This window comes from Mastomys coucha, unplaced genomic scaffold, assembly GCF_008632895.1.
Source record: "Mastomys coucha isolate ucsf_1 unplaced genomic scaffold, UCSF_Mcou_1 pScaffold12, whole genome shotgun sequence".
NCBI lineage: Eukaryota > Metazoa > Chordata > Mammalia > Rodentia > Muridae > Mastomys > Mastomys coucha.
In genome coordinates this window covers 47,197,197-47,212,881 of record NW_022196894.1, presented here as the reverse complement: position 1 = coordinate 47,212,881, position 15,685 = coordinate 47,197,197, and the positions used below count along the sequence as shown (strand labels likewise).

The following is a 15,685-nucleotide window of genomic DNA, read 5'->3' as shown; positions in this document are numbered from 1 at the left end:
TTAGTGACTCAGTAAAACTAATTTTCCCTCAGTCGTTGGGCCTTGTGGCTCTAGCTAATTTCAAAAACTATTAATATACCAGCAGGTATCAAAGCTGAGTTCAATCATATTCACCATTTCCTGGACTACAGCAGTGATTTGGAGAGAGTCAGATTCTCTCTGTTGTTGGACAAGTGGGTTAGAGACTAATAGGCTTACGCTTTGGATAGTTGCCAATCTCACCGTTACTTTGATTCAATTAGAGGGGAAGATACTCCATCACAGTGTCAGGACTTGTTTCCATTGACTAGCAAGCCAGGCTTTTTGAAGATATGGTCATCAGGCTATTCTGAGTGGAGGTTCACTCAGGTAGTCTGGACATAAGCCCTGACAAGCACCTGTCACTAACCCTTTTCATTTTGTCTCTGTTCCCGATGTTAGACATATTCTTCCCAGCCTTCTTCAGTTGCCTTATTAGTAATACTGAGCAACTCATTCGTGAAAGATATGATGAAGATGTAGTTTTCCCTTGCCCATTTAAGAGTAGGTCTCAAGTTGTAATTCACTGGAGAAATGAAGGAAACTATGTTTGCAGTTACTATCACGGCATGGATCACTTGGGGACAAAGTACCTGAGATATGCAAACAGGACATCCTTCTTTCAATAATGGTGGGAATGCCTCTCTCTCTTCTCTCATTGTCAGAAGACCGAGCCTTCTGGATGAAGCAACTTATATCTGCTATATGGGAACAACAAGGGAAAGTGTCAGAAACAAAGTTGTGCTGAAAGTGGGAGGTAAATAGGTATGTAAATTTTAGTAACTATAATAATATTATCTGATACAATTCTGAAACAGCTTTTTTCGGATTTATATTCTAGTATCTTCTTTTAAAGTCAATTCCTACACATCTACCTCATTGTTTTAATGCTTAGTATCATAGATGGTGCCCATTGCATAATATTTCATAGTGTGGGCACTTAATGATGAATATAACCATTTCCCCTATTAATGGGTATTTGGGACTTTCACAGTTTTTATCACAGACTCTGTTGTAATGAATATCTTTATAGTTGTAGAAAATGATGACAAATTATCTGAAATAAAAGTAGCAGAGGTAAGATTTTTAATTTTTCAATGACATCAGTAGCATAAGAAGAATCATTTCCCCTGTAGCTCTATTAGCACTGAATATTACCAGTCTTAAAAATTTCTTCCAACATGGTGACTAGAAATACTGGATTAAATTTAAATTGCCTTTTTGTAATTCAAATAAAGTTACTGTAGATATTATGTGATTTTATCCTCTCTGTAGTAACTATAATATAACTCTAGTCATATTATATGATCAACGTGTTCATGGTTGGCAATGGTCAAGTTTATGTTTAATTAAGCTGGCATCCAATTAAAACATAAGAAGCTATTGAAATAGTTTCATTTCCTATTCATAATTAATTATACTGTCAAGAATTCTTGTTGATATGGTAATGTTAATGATGAGTGTGCTGATCTCACATGGTATGTTAGACAGTATTCTTTATTTCACAGTCATTTTTGCACTATTATGAATTTATTATTAATGCAGTTGTATTTTGTTATTTTAGCATATAATGTTTTCATTTATATAGGTATGCAATGTATTTTATCATATTCAATCCCCATTCCCTACTTCCAGCTTCTCTTGGACCTATGTACTTTTCCTACATTTATATTCACTTTTTAAAATAACCCACTGAATCTAATTAGTGCTGCTCACATATATATGGATATGGAGCTATCTATTACAGCATGGTCAACCCACCACTGGGTCATACGCCTAACGAAAACTACCCTTCCCTAGCCAGTATCAACTGTCAGTAGTTCCTCAACTAGGCATGGAGGCTCATGTGCCTTGTCTTTCCTATTCTGAAATATTGAGGGGATTGATCTTTTGCAGGCAACCATAGCTCCTGTAAGTGGGTGCAATTGTTTTGTCATGTCCTGAAGACACTGCTTTGCTACAGTCATCCCAACCTCTGGCTTCTATTCCTTCTGTCCCTTCTTCCATAATGGTCACTAAGCATTGAGAGGAGAGTTGTATAGATGGCCCATTTATGAGTGTGCCTAGTTTTCAAGGCTTAATGCTATTATACATCATAGTGTACTGACATATACTTGTAATTCTAGTATTGGGGAAACTGAAAAAGTTGGATCCATGGCTTGAGGCCATACTGCTCCATGAAAAGAACATGTTTCAAATGAAACAAAACAATTATAAAGACATAGGATATATGTAAGTGACTATATATAATATAGAACTGCTTTCATATGCATTAGGAAGCCATAAGTACCATGTAACTATTCTATTGCAATATTTGCTGTAGTGTAAGTGGGCCAGAAGAGAAATTACATTATCTCTGAGGTATACTGTCCAGTGAGTATGAGTGTTTGTGTGTAGCACAGCTAGGGTTGTAAACAAAAAAATTTAAATTCCAAGTTTTTCCTTTCCCAGCCCTGGCTCCTGGAATGACAAATATGAGATTATTTATTTATTTATTTATGTTTTTTTGAGACAGGGTTTCTCTGTATAGCTCTGGCTGTCCCGGAACTCACTCACTGTAGACCAGGCTGACTTTGAACTCAGAAATCTGACTGCCTCTGCCTCCCAAGTGCTGGGATTAAAGGCGTGCACCACCACCACCCCCCGGCTTGAGATTATTTATTAAGAAGTCCCTAGGCCAAAATCTTTGGCTCATCTCCTGACTAGCTCAACCTTATTTAACCCATTTAAAATATTCTATGTCTACCACTTGGTTAGCTCCCTCTCTTTGGCCCTGTCCCACTTCTTTGTTCCTGACTCCTCAGCATCTCATTGGAATCTCTCCTATTCTGACCTGGGTCCTGCTGCCTGCTGGTTTACCTTACCCTCCTCCACCACTCACTTGAATCTCCCTGTGTCTCCTTTTATTCTCTTGCTATTTTCCAGACTCTTCTCTTTTCCTGTCAGTGTCCCATCTCCTATTTCCTTCCTTAGCTTACTGGCCATTTTTTTTTTATTGACAGACAATGCTTTGAAGAACTTCTCTCTACAGAGGGTATTTTGTATAACTGAGTTCTATACTGTATTGTGTGTTTTGGGAGGAAATTTTCTAATATGTTGCTTTATATAATTCCTACTCCTTCTTCCTTTGGCTCTTTTAACTGTTTTAACTCTTGACTCAGAATTGTATGTTAAAAAACAAAATTCAAATAGGATGAGTCAGTAGCTAAAGAGAACGGAGAGTGCTGCATGAACTCTACAGATTTTGACTCTATTTTCTTACTCAGTGAGGCCATTAAATTTGTCAGGTAAGTAAGTTTAGAGAATAGAGATTGTTATTTGTTGTGAACCTAAGCATATTCTTTCTGTTCTTCATGGGTAACAACACCTGATCTTAAGCCTCTACACTTTTTGTTTGGATTTAAGTAACTGGGATCTTGCTCATAGAAACTAGCTTTTATTACATAGGTATTAATAAGAAAGCTACTGGCCACAGTTCTTTATAACCCACCATTTCTCTTGTGCAGCTTTCCACACACCTGTAATGAAATATGTAAAGAGGAACATAGAGAGCTTTCTGGTATGTAGTACCCTGGGTGTTTATCCTCATTCACATATTACATGGAAAATGGAGAATACAATTGTCCCTGAAAGCAGTTCAGAAGAAACTGGGGCTCCTGGTTCATTTCATATTAAAAGTATACATAATAGTACAGGATCAAATTCATCTTTTGAATGTGCTATTGAAAATTCTCTTCTAAAGCGGATATGGAAAGGAGAGTGGGCATTTGCAGGTGGTCTCCATTGGATGTTCTGTGTACAGGTGTTATGTCCAAGGATGGGAGGTACTTGGAGCGAATCTACAAGAAACAAACAAGAAAGAAAACCCATCTGCAGCAGGGGTAATTTAGATGCATTGGTTCTGAGCATCAGCTCTTATTCATAAAGCAGAAGTACCTACCTTACGAGGTGGTTTATACACTGAGTAAAAACATAGGAAATCTGTCCATGCATTTTTGTTTATCTCTCTATGGCTCCTCCTCCCAATAGGATTGCCTATCTGCATAGGAATACATATCTCTTAGCAGATTGCAAGTTGTGATTCTCCCCAGTTAAAAGGTTTATTAACTTTGACTGTTATTATGGCTGAGTTTTTAACATTAATCTTCAAAATTATTTTTATTATACTTATTTGGAGGAATGTAATGCTACACTGTGCCTGTGGGAGTCAGAGAATAATTTATGGGAGTTGGCTCTTTCTACCATGTGGATACTGACTACTGTACTAAGGTTGAGAGACGTAACAGCAGGTGCAATGTTTCAGAGTGATTCTTCATGTTGAAGGCATTATCCAGGACCTTTCCCCCCAGAAGACCTCATCCCAGAGCAACTTGAAAGCCTAATATAATGTTCGAGGGAAAAAATTAGAATAAAATAAATAAAATAGAATAAGGACAGCTCTTCTTGTATAAAATTCTAGAATACAGACTAGGAGGCTATTCAAGATCTCTGGCAGTGGAGAAAATCTCTTTAAGAAAATGGTTTAAACAGTTTGAAATATTCTGTCTTACTTCATTTCTGTAGTAGTTGATATCTGGCTGTCCTTTTTATAATGCAAAGTGAGAACTTTCCCTACTGTGTTTGATAAATGTTGTCCTGGTTCAATTGCCAAGAATGTGTTGTCTGATGCCTGTTTAGTTTTCAAGGATGGAACTCCACCCTTTACTTGGTTTTAAGTATATATGGAATGTTATGATAGGACATAGTAATAGTGGTGGTCAGATGTGGAAATGGTAGGGAGACAAAAATATACATGTGAAATAAACTCGGTATTTTAATAAAGTAAAAAAAATTCTAGAATACAAGTATCAGAAATCATTTCCCACAAACATAAGTATTCCCACTTGCATTTCTTCCTAATCACAAGTATAACTTAGAAAATTCACCCAATAGTTTGGTCTTCATTTTTTGTTTATTTTTTGTTTCTGTTGTTAGGTACTCATTGGAGGAATCAAAGTGAATCCATTTCTCTGGTGTACAGTCAGGAGCAATTTTTCTTGACCAAATCAAGATTTCCATGTTACTTGGCCTGAGGTAGAAAATGGGAGATACTCTCTCTTGGATTGGAGTATAAGCTCATCACAGGACACAATTGCTACTAACCTTCAATTCTCATGGAATAAAAAGATGATAGATCACAGTTCCTCATGACTTTGAGAGATCTTCATGTGTGAGATAGTGGGGAATACTTGTGAAATGTTTCTTCGATTGAGTATACTTTTCTCACTGTCCACAGACTGCATGTAGGTAAGTTGCAAATAGGACTGGATAATGCATTTTGGATGTTACAACAAAGGTTCCTTAAGACTTTTCAAAATGTTTGCTCATGGTGGTAGGAGACACACCATCTTCTGATCAATTACAGATGATTTCTTTTTCATTGTTTCTGTGTTTTTAAATGAAGGGAAACATGCACATTTTGGTGATTCTAAGTTAAATACCTTCAGTCCCTGCCCACTGCCCTGTGTAATGTACACCCTATGATCTCTGTTTGGGAGCTGAAGCTGTAGGCACAGGGGAAGTTAGAAATGGGTTACTGTTGGACGCTGGGAAACATAGCAATGTCTACTAATTTGGTAGAAACAATGGCCACATAATATATGGAGCACATTCTTGATGTACCCAGGTCCGCTCCTTTTTCACTACTGTCAGTTGCCAAAATCTTTCTTTATAAGGAATGGTTCTAGTCTACTGACCAGAGTCAATGAATATGGGCCATGAAGTTGGCTTTCTGGGTGAGGTAGTTGGTTGACTTCTCCACCCTTATTCTATGACCTTGGCACAGAGGAAACCCTGCATTCTCTCTCATCCTTTAATAAGCATATTTGATATTATGAAAATTATGAACTGTCTGAAGAATTTTTAGTTGTCCATGTGTTATGTGATCTTCAAAGAAGGCTTCTATGCTCAGTGATAAAATTCCTTTTGATGATATAGAATGGAAAAATAAGGATACATTCATAATTCCTATTTTTCCTCCCCAATAAGAGTGTTAGTTTTATGTAAAATGAAGTGAAGCCCAGATTCTATTTTTAAAACCGTTGCCTCATATTGGATTCATTTTGGAGTATAAAAAAACAATCAGGAAGTAGCTGTCGGAAGATGACATATGCCCCATCTCCGTAAGCAGAAATTTAGATTTCAGTTCACCAAAAGTGAAGCATCAGGGCATTTCCAGCTCTGGAAAAAATATTTTTTTTTCAGAATCTCTCATTCTCAAATAAGTCCTGTCCAGTGCAGTCTGGAGAGATTCTGCCCACATTCCTTAAGAAGAGGCTTGTAGCAGGAGCATTCCAGCAGAGAAGAGACCAGGATTAACAGTCACGGTACTATGTATGAATTTTTAACTGAGACATGATTTCTTGGTTCTCCTTCTGTTGCCATGACAAAACATGATGACCAAAGCAACACATGAAAGAAAACAAGTTCTACTGTGTACTTGGGATGAAGTCTGCCCCGCTCCTTGAATGAGGGTTGCATAAGCTTTTGTTTGTTGTGAAATTAGGAAAAGGCTTTTTCTTTTCAGAAGTTGCTGGATTCTGGGTGGAGTCTTATCTTCCAAATTACAACTATAGCCCACTAAGTCCTGCTTACAGAGTTCAACCATTTTCCTAATTCTCCATATCTTCAAAACAAACCAACAACAACAACAACAACAAATAACTGGCCAGACCTGTCACAGTAAGAGCCCACACCCTGGTACCAACATATTTAAATGTCTGCTAATGTACTAGGATACCATGACCAAGGCAACATATAGAAAACAGTTTATTGAAGGTAACATCATAGCAGAGAGCACAGCAGAGGGCATAGAAGTACACATGACACTGAGCAGGAGCTGAGAGCTTTCATCCTCAACCATAAGCATGAGACACAAAGAGACAGAGAGAGAGAGAGAGAGAGAGAGAGAGAGAGAGAGAGACAGAGACAGAGACAGAGACAGAGACAGAGACAGAGAGACAGAGAGATGGAGACAGAGAGATTCAGAGAGAGATTCAGAGACAGAGAGATTAAGAGAGAGATTCAGAGAGAGAGAGAGAGAGAGAGAGAGAAAGAGAGAGAGAGAGAGAGAGAGAAAGAGAGAGAGAGAGAGAGAGAGGAGAATTAGGAATGGCATCAGCTTTTCAGTCCTCAAAACCCACCCCCAGACACCTCTGACAACAAGGTCTTACCTTCTAATCCTTCCCTAACAGTTCCACTAACTGGGGATCAAGCATTCAAACATAAGAGCCTATGGGGACCATTCTGATTCATTCCACTGCACTTTGATTTCTATCCTTAATTACAAATTTCCATTTGCTGCCTTGCTAGGAAATGTCACAGCATACAAACATGCCTAAACTGTGGCATTTGGGATTCCTAATGCTTAAATCTGTTTAATGAAAAGTTCCTTGAACCGAATGGTCCTAGGCAATTTTTTCTAACTTGATCTGCTGAGTTAATATGTGACCTTGTGGCCATTTCTTCAATTTGGGCAGGGGCTGAGGGTCACAGGTAAGACTTGATGTAGTTATATTGTGCAGAGTTATTTTCACAAGGGACAACATACATCTCATCACCATGAATGGCCTATCACAGTTCCCTTAGTACTGTCTTCTCCAAGCCAGAGTGGAGAGTACCCTTGCCTGAAGGTTTAAGGAGAACTGCTGGCTAACACAGGTTTCCATTCTTAATCATTCGTCTATTTTTTAAAAAAAGATGTGTTAATTTCCTGATGTAATATAAAATAATAGAAAACTGAAATGCAGAGAAGAGCCCTTCCGCTTTGAGTTTTACGACTTCTCTCTCTCCTCAGCTTCTCCTTCACCTAGACCCAAATTGGTTGACATTATAGTGACCATAGGTTTCTTGTAACAGAGAGCCTGGGACCAGACATATTGATTATACTAATAGTTTATACTAACTTTTGAAAAACATTTTTGAGGGCCCCCTCATTTTATGAAATGTTTTCCATATTAATTCTGTCCCCTTTGCGATGAAAACCAATTTGAAGAGGTAAGCATGTGGTACGGTACTAACCTACCCTCATTTGTCTCACTTGGTAAGTTCTCTTCAGTTCACAGACTCTGTTATTTCGTTTGACTTAGCATCGGGTCAAGGAAGAGTGTTACCAAGAACCCCCCCTGGATTTGGGTTGCCCCTTTACTGTTACTGATAGTGGTAGCTGTACTTTGTTGTAAACTGAGAAGAGAATACAATGACCCTGCAGGTAATATGGAGAATTTGGCTTTGATAATGGGTTTCCATACCCTTACTATTAACAGTGCAGGGAAGCACACATCTACAATGCTGGCTGTGAATGTAAATATATTATTTTTCTGAGAGTCATTCTACAATTTACCCAAATCCATTCACAGGCTGACATTTTCACCTAACCATTCTGCTTCCTAAAATTTGTTCAAAGTAAGATGATCAGAAGCACACTAAAGTATCTATGAGTACATTCCCTGTAGATCATTCTTAATAGTCCCAGGTTTTTACTATTTTAATCACTAGTAGGTAAGATGGTTCAATTAACTAAAAAATCCTGAGTGTTCTTTTACAAAAAGGAAAATAGTTCCAAAATATTATTTAACATAATCAACAGGATGAGCCAATCATCTTGTACTTAAAAAAAGAAATGGCTAGAGGGAAATAAAATAAAGCTTTAAAGAGTTAGCCTTGGAATGGTTAGGTCATGCATCTCCCAGCTTCCCACCTAATGCACGGAATCCCTTCCCGTCCCTGGGCTCTGTAATCTGTTGTTCAGACCTCCTCTTACATTTGGTGCTTCCAAAACTTGCTATGATCTTGAGTCATTTTTTGAAATCCTTGACACATCAAAAACATTTTTTTCTCTAATTTCTATGAAACAAACTTGTATTACCAATCATTTAAAATGATGCCTTAAGAAACTGTGATGACCAATCCTTACACCTCCAAATTGAGATGTATGTTCATTAATGACCAGACCTTGACCCAGAAGGAAGCTGTACAAAGTAAAGATTTCCACATTCCAGGAAAGGTGAATCCTGGAAGGTGTTCAAGTGCAAAGCGGGCTCATGAAACAGGTCTGTGGGACGGCATCTATCTCCCTGCCCACTAGCATCAACACTAACACTAACATAGTGCTCCCAGAAGTTCGTCCTCATTTTGTCCTGCCTCCAAGAAAGCCCCAAGTTTCCTGGGGATTCAGATATATCTCATGTGTCTTGAAAACACAAGGCTTTAGTTACTGGAAAACCATTATTGAGAATGAGGTTTTCAGGGTGACAACAAGAGCTCATTTCACCAACCTTGGGATCACTCAGTCCTTAGGTAGGCCAGCCTCCTTGCTTGTTACGAATGTCTCTTAATTGACTGGAAGCAGTCAGAGAGAATATATCTCAAGGAATCTAATTTGTTTCCAGATCCATTTTCTGGCCTAAGCTAATGATCCTGTGGTTGGATTAAATTCAAATTATGGGAGATGGGTTGTCACATGCTACTTGATATTGACAGTATCTACGATGAAAATCTGCCCACATCCAGTCCCAAAAAAACACACAGAACATTCAGAACTATTCAGAGTTAGCAGAACAGATAATACATTCAACCCCCAGCGACCACATCTGCATCCAAGCCAAACTTAGACATGAGGTGGCAAGGAGAGAGAAGAGTTCCCTAATCCTCAAATGGAGGAGTCAAAACAAATCACTCCTGTGTAGAAGAGTGACCTTCAGTGAAAAGACACAGCCAGAGGAAGGAGACTCTACAGGGGCAGAGCTGAAGGGGATGCAAACCTACTTAACTCCTTCTCTGACTTCCCACCAAACCAGGGACCAGAAGAAACAGATACTCTGCTGCTGATGATGATCAATCTTACCTGGTTCCCCTGGCAGAGGAAGACGTGGATTGTGGTTCTTGATGATGTACTCGAGCACAATTCAGATCACGTTATAGTCCTTCTGTTTATAAAAAGAAACATTCAATATTTCCACACTTAAATGTAATGAAAGCATATTTGGAGCTCTTATACTAAATCCCATAAAATCTTACCTGTCTCCATGTTTCTAGTTGTTGTTTAATTTACTATGATTCATATGCTTTGATTTTTAATTCCATCTTCTATTACTTAAAATGCCTGCCCTCTAGGCTATGTTTAAATGGTCCAGAGTTTTCAGCAAGGCTAGGCTTTTCTGACAAAAGTCATCTATTCTTGTGCTGTAACCGCCACAGTCAGCCCTCGCTTGGCCAGGACATTTCCATTGTTAGTAGTTGGTGGAAGTCTGGCCAACAGCTGTAATGAGCCAAGAATTGCTGATTGGTTGACTTGTGTTAATTTCCCCCTTTGGAACACTTGAATCAATCACAGAGATGTATTGCTAATTTGGATGCCATGGTTTTTTTTCCAGTGAATGCATTTTGAGTATTGTTTGTTGGAATATGAAGTGGAAAGGAAGGTAGTAAAGGTGACTCTCACGATTACACAGAGATGGAAAAGAGGAAGAGTTCACATTCTTATGAAGAGAATTTTATTTTGTTTCCTCTTTTAGAAATATGCTCTGTCTCTGTTGATCAGGTTGGCAATGGTGATAACTCCACTGGATGTGACATACGTCATCATTTTCTTTATTAAGCCATTCTCAATGTAAAAATGTGCAAAGGGAAAGAAGGAATGAAGGAATGAAGGAACGAGCAAGTGAAGGAACAAAGGAACAGAGAGACAGACAGGCAGACAGATGTGCAACTGAAGTCTGTAATCCCAGCACTTAGGAGGTAGACGCAGGCGGCTCAGGAACTTGAGGCCAGCCTGAGTTGTATAGCAAGATGCTTCAAAACGCATTATAAAATCATTTCTACCACCACCAACAAAGGAACTGAATTTTTCTTTACTAACTTAAATATCACTGTATGAGACTTGGGGTGGGGGTTGGGGAAAGACAAGAGATATTGCAGGATAATATAGTAGAAAAATACAGTTAGGTTTTTTCTCAATGAGTAGATCTTCTTGTTTAATGAGACAGGAAGATGTACTCTTCTTGTCTCCTGCTGTTATCTGTAAAGATATCTGGTGGCATTGTACACCTGGATTCTCACCAGAGTCTGCGTGTGGTGCTTGCTCTTCTGATAAATAAGGGGTGGTGCTAAGATGGGAAGGAAGAGACTCGAATAAAAGTGGAGGCAAGTAGGTCATGGTTTCATCCAGTTCTAGATTTCTGGCCGTCTACATTTTCCATATATTTCTAGGTCCCAAGGTGGCTAATTCTTCACACCCAGTGTAAAGTTTGGTTCATTTCGCTGCATCAGTCTTTATGGCTTTGTACGTTCCACTAGTCAGAATATAAGTAAGGGTGAACTGTGTTGGGCTTGTTTTTAAAACATTTAAAGCTCAGTAACTTCTAGTAAGCATGTTAAAGTAGACTGACAAGTCTTAGGCTGTGTCACTATGGATTTCCTAACTGTTTCATGGACCTATGATCACAGATAGAAGAGACGCCTTGCATCCTATCATCCCCATTTTACATAGACACAAAATAAAACAAAACAAACAAATTACCCCACAAACGTTAAGTGTTTGAGATAAAAGTGGTTCTTCTGATTTGAACAACAGACACTGACTCATTTTCTTGCTTCTAGTCTCCTTCAGAAGAGTCATCCAGCAAGTGAAATCCTACACTCCACTCACAAAAGAAACCCTACACCTGACTCACAAAAGAAATCCTACACCTGATTCACTGCGCTTACCTGAAGATTTACTTGATTGACGTCACAATCTCACCCTTTCTCACTGCTAGTCCAGGCAATGACTGGTCAGACTGGACAGTTCCACTCTCTTGAAGTCAGTCATTTCTTTCTTGTGCACGACTTTGAGTGTGGCCCTACAGCTCATGCATTAGAAACAGTGTGTAACAATGTCGGAGGGTGAGGCCCCAATATATAAAAAATAAAGACTGTGTTGAGGATTTTACCAACATTGTGGAAGTAATAATTGGCTGCAAGACTCTTTTGTTCTAAAAGTACACCCTTTCTTTTGACTTCTCTTGACTTCAGACTTTTGCCACAGGATGTAGTACCCAAAAGGCTCCCATTAGATAACACCTTGATACTGGACTCCCTATCTTGAACAATTATAATTAAATGTCTTTCTTTACATAAATTACTCACTTTGCTGCAATACCAATCAAGGACTCATCAAGATGGAAAGCATCAATCACTGATCTGCCACCTCTAATAAGACGATGGGTGCCTGTGTGAAATGGATTTCAACCCCACTTAGGAAATAACTCTCCTATTAATGGACAACATTGTTGCAGCCAGCTTAGGCAGTTACTATGAATTTCCACCAAGAACTCAATAGAGTTGTATGATTAGCTCTGATGAGAACAGGTGGAACACTTGAATAAATCACAGAAATGTATTACTAATTTAGATACCATGTTTCTCCAGTGAACGCATTTTGAGTATTGTTCATTGGAATACCATGTGGAAAGGAAGTAGCAATGGCGACTCTCAGGATTACACAGAGATGGAAAAGAAGACCCACGTGTGGCCTGGAAAAAAGATGTATACGCGTGTAGGAAACAAGTATTGTTCCCTAGTTTTAGATAATGGTTGGTTGAGCATACCTGGTTAGAATTGGGGTGGTGAGTTACAGGTTCCTGGGGAGCAAGGATGTCAGCATCTCCAAGAGTGTTTTAGGGACCAAGGTTTTACCATTTCTAACCTGACCTACCTGTCTGAGTTACCATTGGAGACACCAGGATGGCACAGCTGCTGACAGCTAGCTATGAAGACAATTTGAGGAAGGCTTCAGGTGCAGTTGGCCTTGGCGTTATTGTTCATCAGCCTTCTAACAGGATAAGAGTGCCCCGTACATGTTCTGCAGGGAGAGAATGAGGAGCTTGGCTGACCTGATGATCTGCTGCCTTCGTTTTAATAATCAACTTAGAGAAAATAGACTGATGTTAGTACTTATAAGTTTTTTGACGTAACTGGGCTTATTTGAGACTTACATCATCAAGTTTTGAAGACTGTAGTTCATTGGTAAAAGAAATTCTGAAGTCTAGTTGTGAATGTCAGCTCTATAATCTTTAATATCAACTGATCTTAGATTCCCATACTTTGTGTATGGTTTTGGTAATGTTTGTACACTGCTGTGTCAGATACTCATAAACAGTCCTGTACTAAGGATTCCAATGTAAAGAGAAACTTCACTGAGATAATAATGTAATTGGATCAATTATAATACCTCTGCTGCCTAGTGAGGAGGGAGAATAGGTAAGTAAGATCAGCATGTGAAACACTGCTTTAATACAACTGTGTTTCCAGCTCAGTCCTTTGTGGATGTAAGGACCTAAAATCTCTGTAGTGGTGTCCTTCAAGGCTAACGTTAATGAGTCGTGTCAGTTGGTGAGCTAGCCAGGAGGTAAGATTTGTGTTTCTAATCTCTTAAACTTCCAACTCATTTTGGGGTGAGTGATAGGAGCTGCTGCAAACTATGAGCAGGAGGAGTGGGTAGTCAAAGGTTATTAGGGCACCAGTTGCTTGAAAATTGCCTGGACAGGATTATCTGGTCACATGCCAAGGTTAAATGTTGGTATTCATCAAGGCACCCTACGGAACAAGACACTGTCCCACTCCTGTGTCAGCTCCCAGATAATGACAAAAGAGCCTGGAGTACTTTCCTCATCTCTCTCCCTGATGGATACCCCCTCAGACATCCCCTGATGGAAATAGTTGGTGGAATGGGGAGGGGCTGTCTGGGTGCTTATGAATAGTCACATACTTAGTGTTCTGGTAACAGCCCCAGATGGGGCGATGCCAGGTAATCCAGACTTTAGAAATCTAAGCTGCTGGCTCCATGCTATGTATGTGATAAAGCAACCTTGAGTCTTGGGATACCAGGCCCAGACTGGTACCACCGAATCCTGATACCTCCCTGGGCACCTAAGACATGCTGGAGCCTCCCATGGCTCCACCCATTCTTAACCTCTTCTGGACTTCTTGCTCTCTGTATCCCAACTCTATGTCACCATACTCTACCAAATTTCAGCTTGTGTTCCTGTTAGTTTATTATAAAAAATTTAAGCCCTGAAAGCATGGATTTAATCTCCCAGGTAGTAAGACACTTTCTGAAATAGGAGGTCCAGGAAAAAGACTGCCCATTTCAAACATGGATGACAATATGAAAAAAGATTGAAGCCATTTGTGGTGACAAGCTTCTTTTCTGATGGACCTAAGCATTTGTAAGGTAAACCACCCACTCTTTCAGAGCAAAAAACTGTTCAACCCAAGTAGAAGGAAATGAACTGAGAGATTCTATAGCCAGGGCTTGCATCCTAGTCTTAGGAAAGCTACTGCAGAATGTGGTCCCCGGAGAGACAATACCAGGCTCTGAATCAACATTCCATACTCTCCATGAGCATTGAAGGTATTTTTTCTTTTAATTTTGAAATCGTAATACAGTTATATAAATTCTCCCTTTCCTTTCTCTCTCCAAATCCTCCCATGCCCACCTCATTACTCTCCTTCAAATCCATGGCCTCTTTTTTATTGATTGTTGTTACATCTATATGTGTATACATATACATTCTTAAATACAACCTGCTCAGTCTGTACAGTTATACTTGTCTGCATGTTCTCAGGGCTGACACTTGATATTGGATAACCAATTGGTATGCTCTTCCCTGGGGAAGATCATTTCTCCCACATTCAGCATCCCTTAGTGACCTGCAGTTCTTTGTGTAGGGTTAAGGCCCCCTGGTCTTTCCCCTACCCACTTTTGGCATGTCTATTGGTATCACCCCTGTTCTTCTCATGTGTAGGCAGTCATGTCCGTGAGACTTTATGGGTGTGCTCCTTCTGACTTTCCTAGGAGACATAGTCTCACCTCAAACTCCCTGGTCCTCCTGCTCTTAGTTTTGACCCGTCAGCTAGCCTTTATAGACCCAGCTCCTTTACAGGAATCCTCCTTTACAATGCAAAGAGCTATAGTTGGTGCTGACTGTTTTATGTCCATGGAGGAAGATGATCTGGGTGGAAGTTAGGGGACATGCAAATGAGTAGTTTGTTCAAATCCTATTGACCATCTTCCCACAGCAAAGACACACCCAGATCAGCCATCTATTATTTGCATAGACTCCTCAGAGGAATGAAAATTACACTAAAAAAATCTGTTAACTGTGGTAAGATCAGAGAGGTTACTTAAGGAAGGGGGTGTTTCTCAACAAGCTAAATGAGTGCCTTACAATATTCAGGTTACCCCAGCTGCCCTCCCCTCTGCCTTTCATCCCCAAACTAGGAAAAGCTATTAACCTCAGTCTACTTAACAAGCTTCACCTCTTGATCTCTTTTGTTCTCACTGGGGCCTTTCTTACATGCTTCAAAGACATAGACTTGCAAACTTTCTATTATATTTTACTCATCATGCATGCTGATTTAACATGATTCTGTCATACATGTTCATAACTGCTTTAACATAATTGTTTTTTAGGTATGATTTTAACCTAAGCCAAAACTCAATCTGGATCCAAATTCCTGCAACCGAGTAGAAAACTCTATAGAAGTGAAGCCTTTCTTCTCATATTCTAATTAACTTGATGATATAATCACTATTCTTGGCATGCCCAATTTGAGATGTACCTATGTGCAAGCAAAGGCAAATGTC

General features: G+C 39.3%; 1 protein-coding gene across 1 annotated transcript; it reads left to right on the top strand.

The window, feature by feature from the left end:
• The first annotated feature begins 413 nt into the window (after window positions 1-413).
• Hhla2 (HERV-H LTR-associating 2) lies at window positions 414-9,943 on the top strand. The gene is given in 6 exon segments (XM_031360119.1): window positions 414-643; window positions 645-775; window positions 3,525-3,577; window positions 5,059-5,188; window positions 5,191-5,304; window positions 9,855-9,943. Coding segments are annotated over 6 exon segments (747 nt in total).
• Window positions 9,944-15,685: the final 5,742 nt, after the last annotated feature.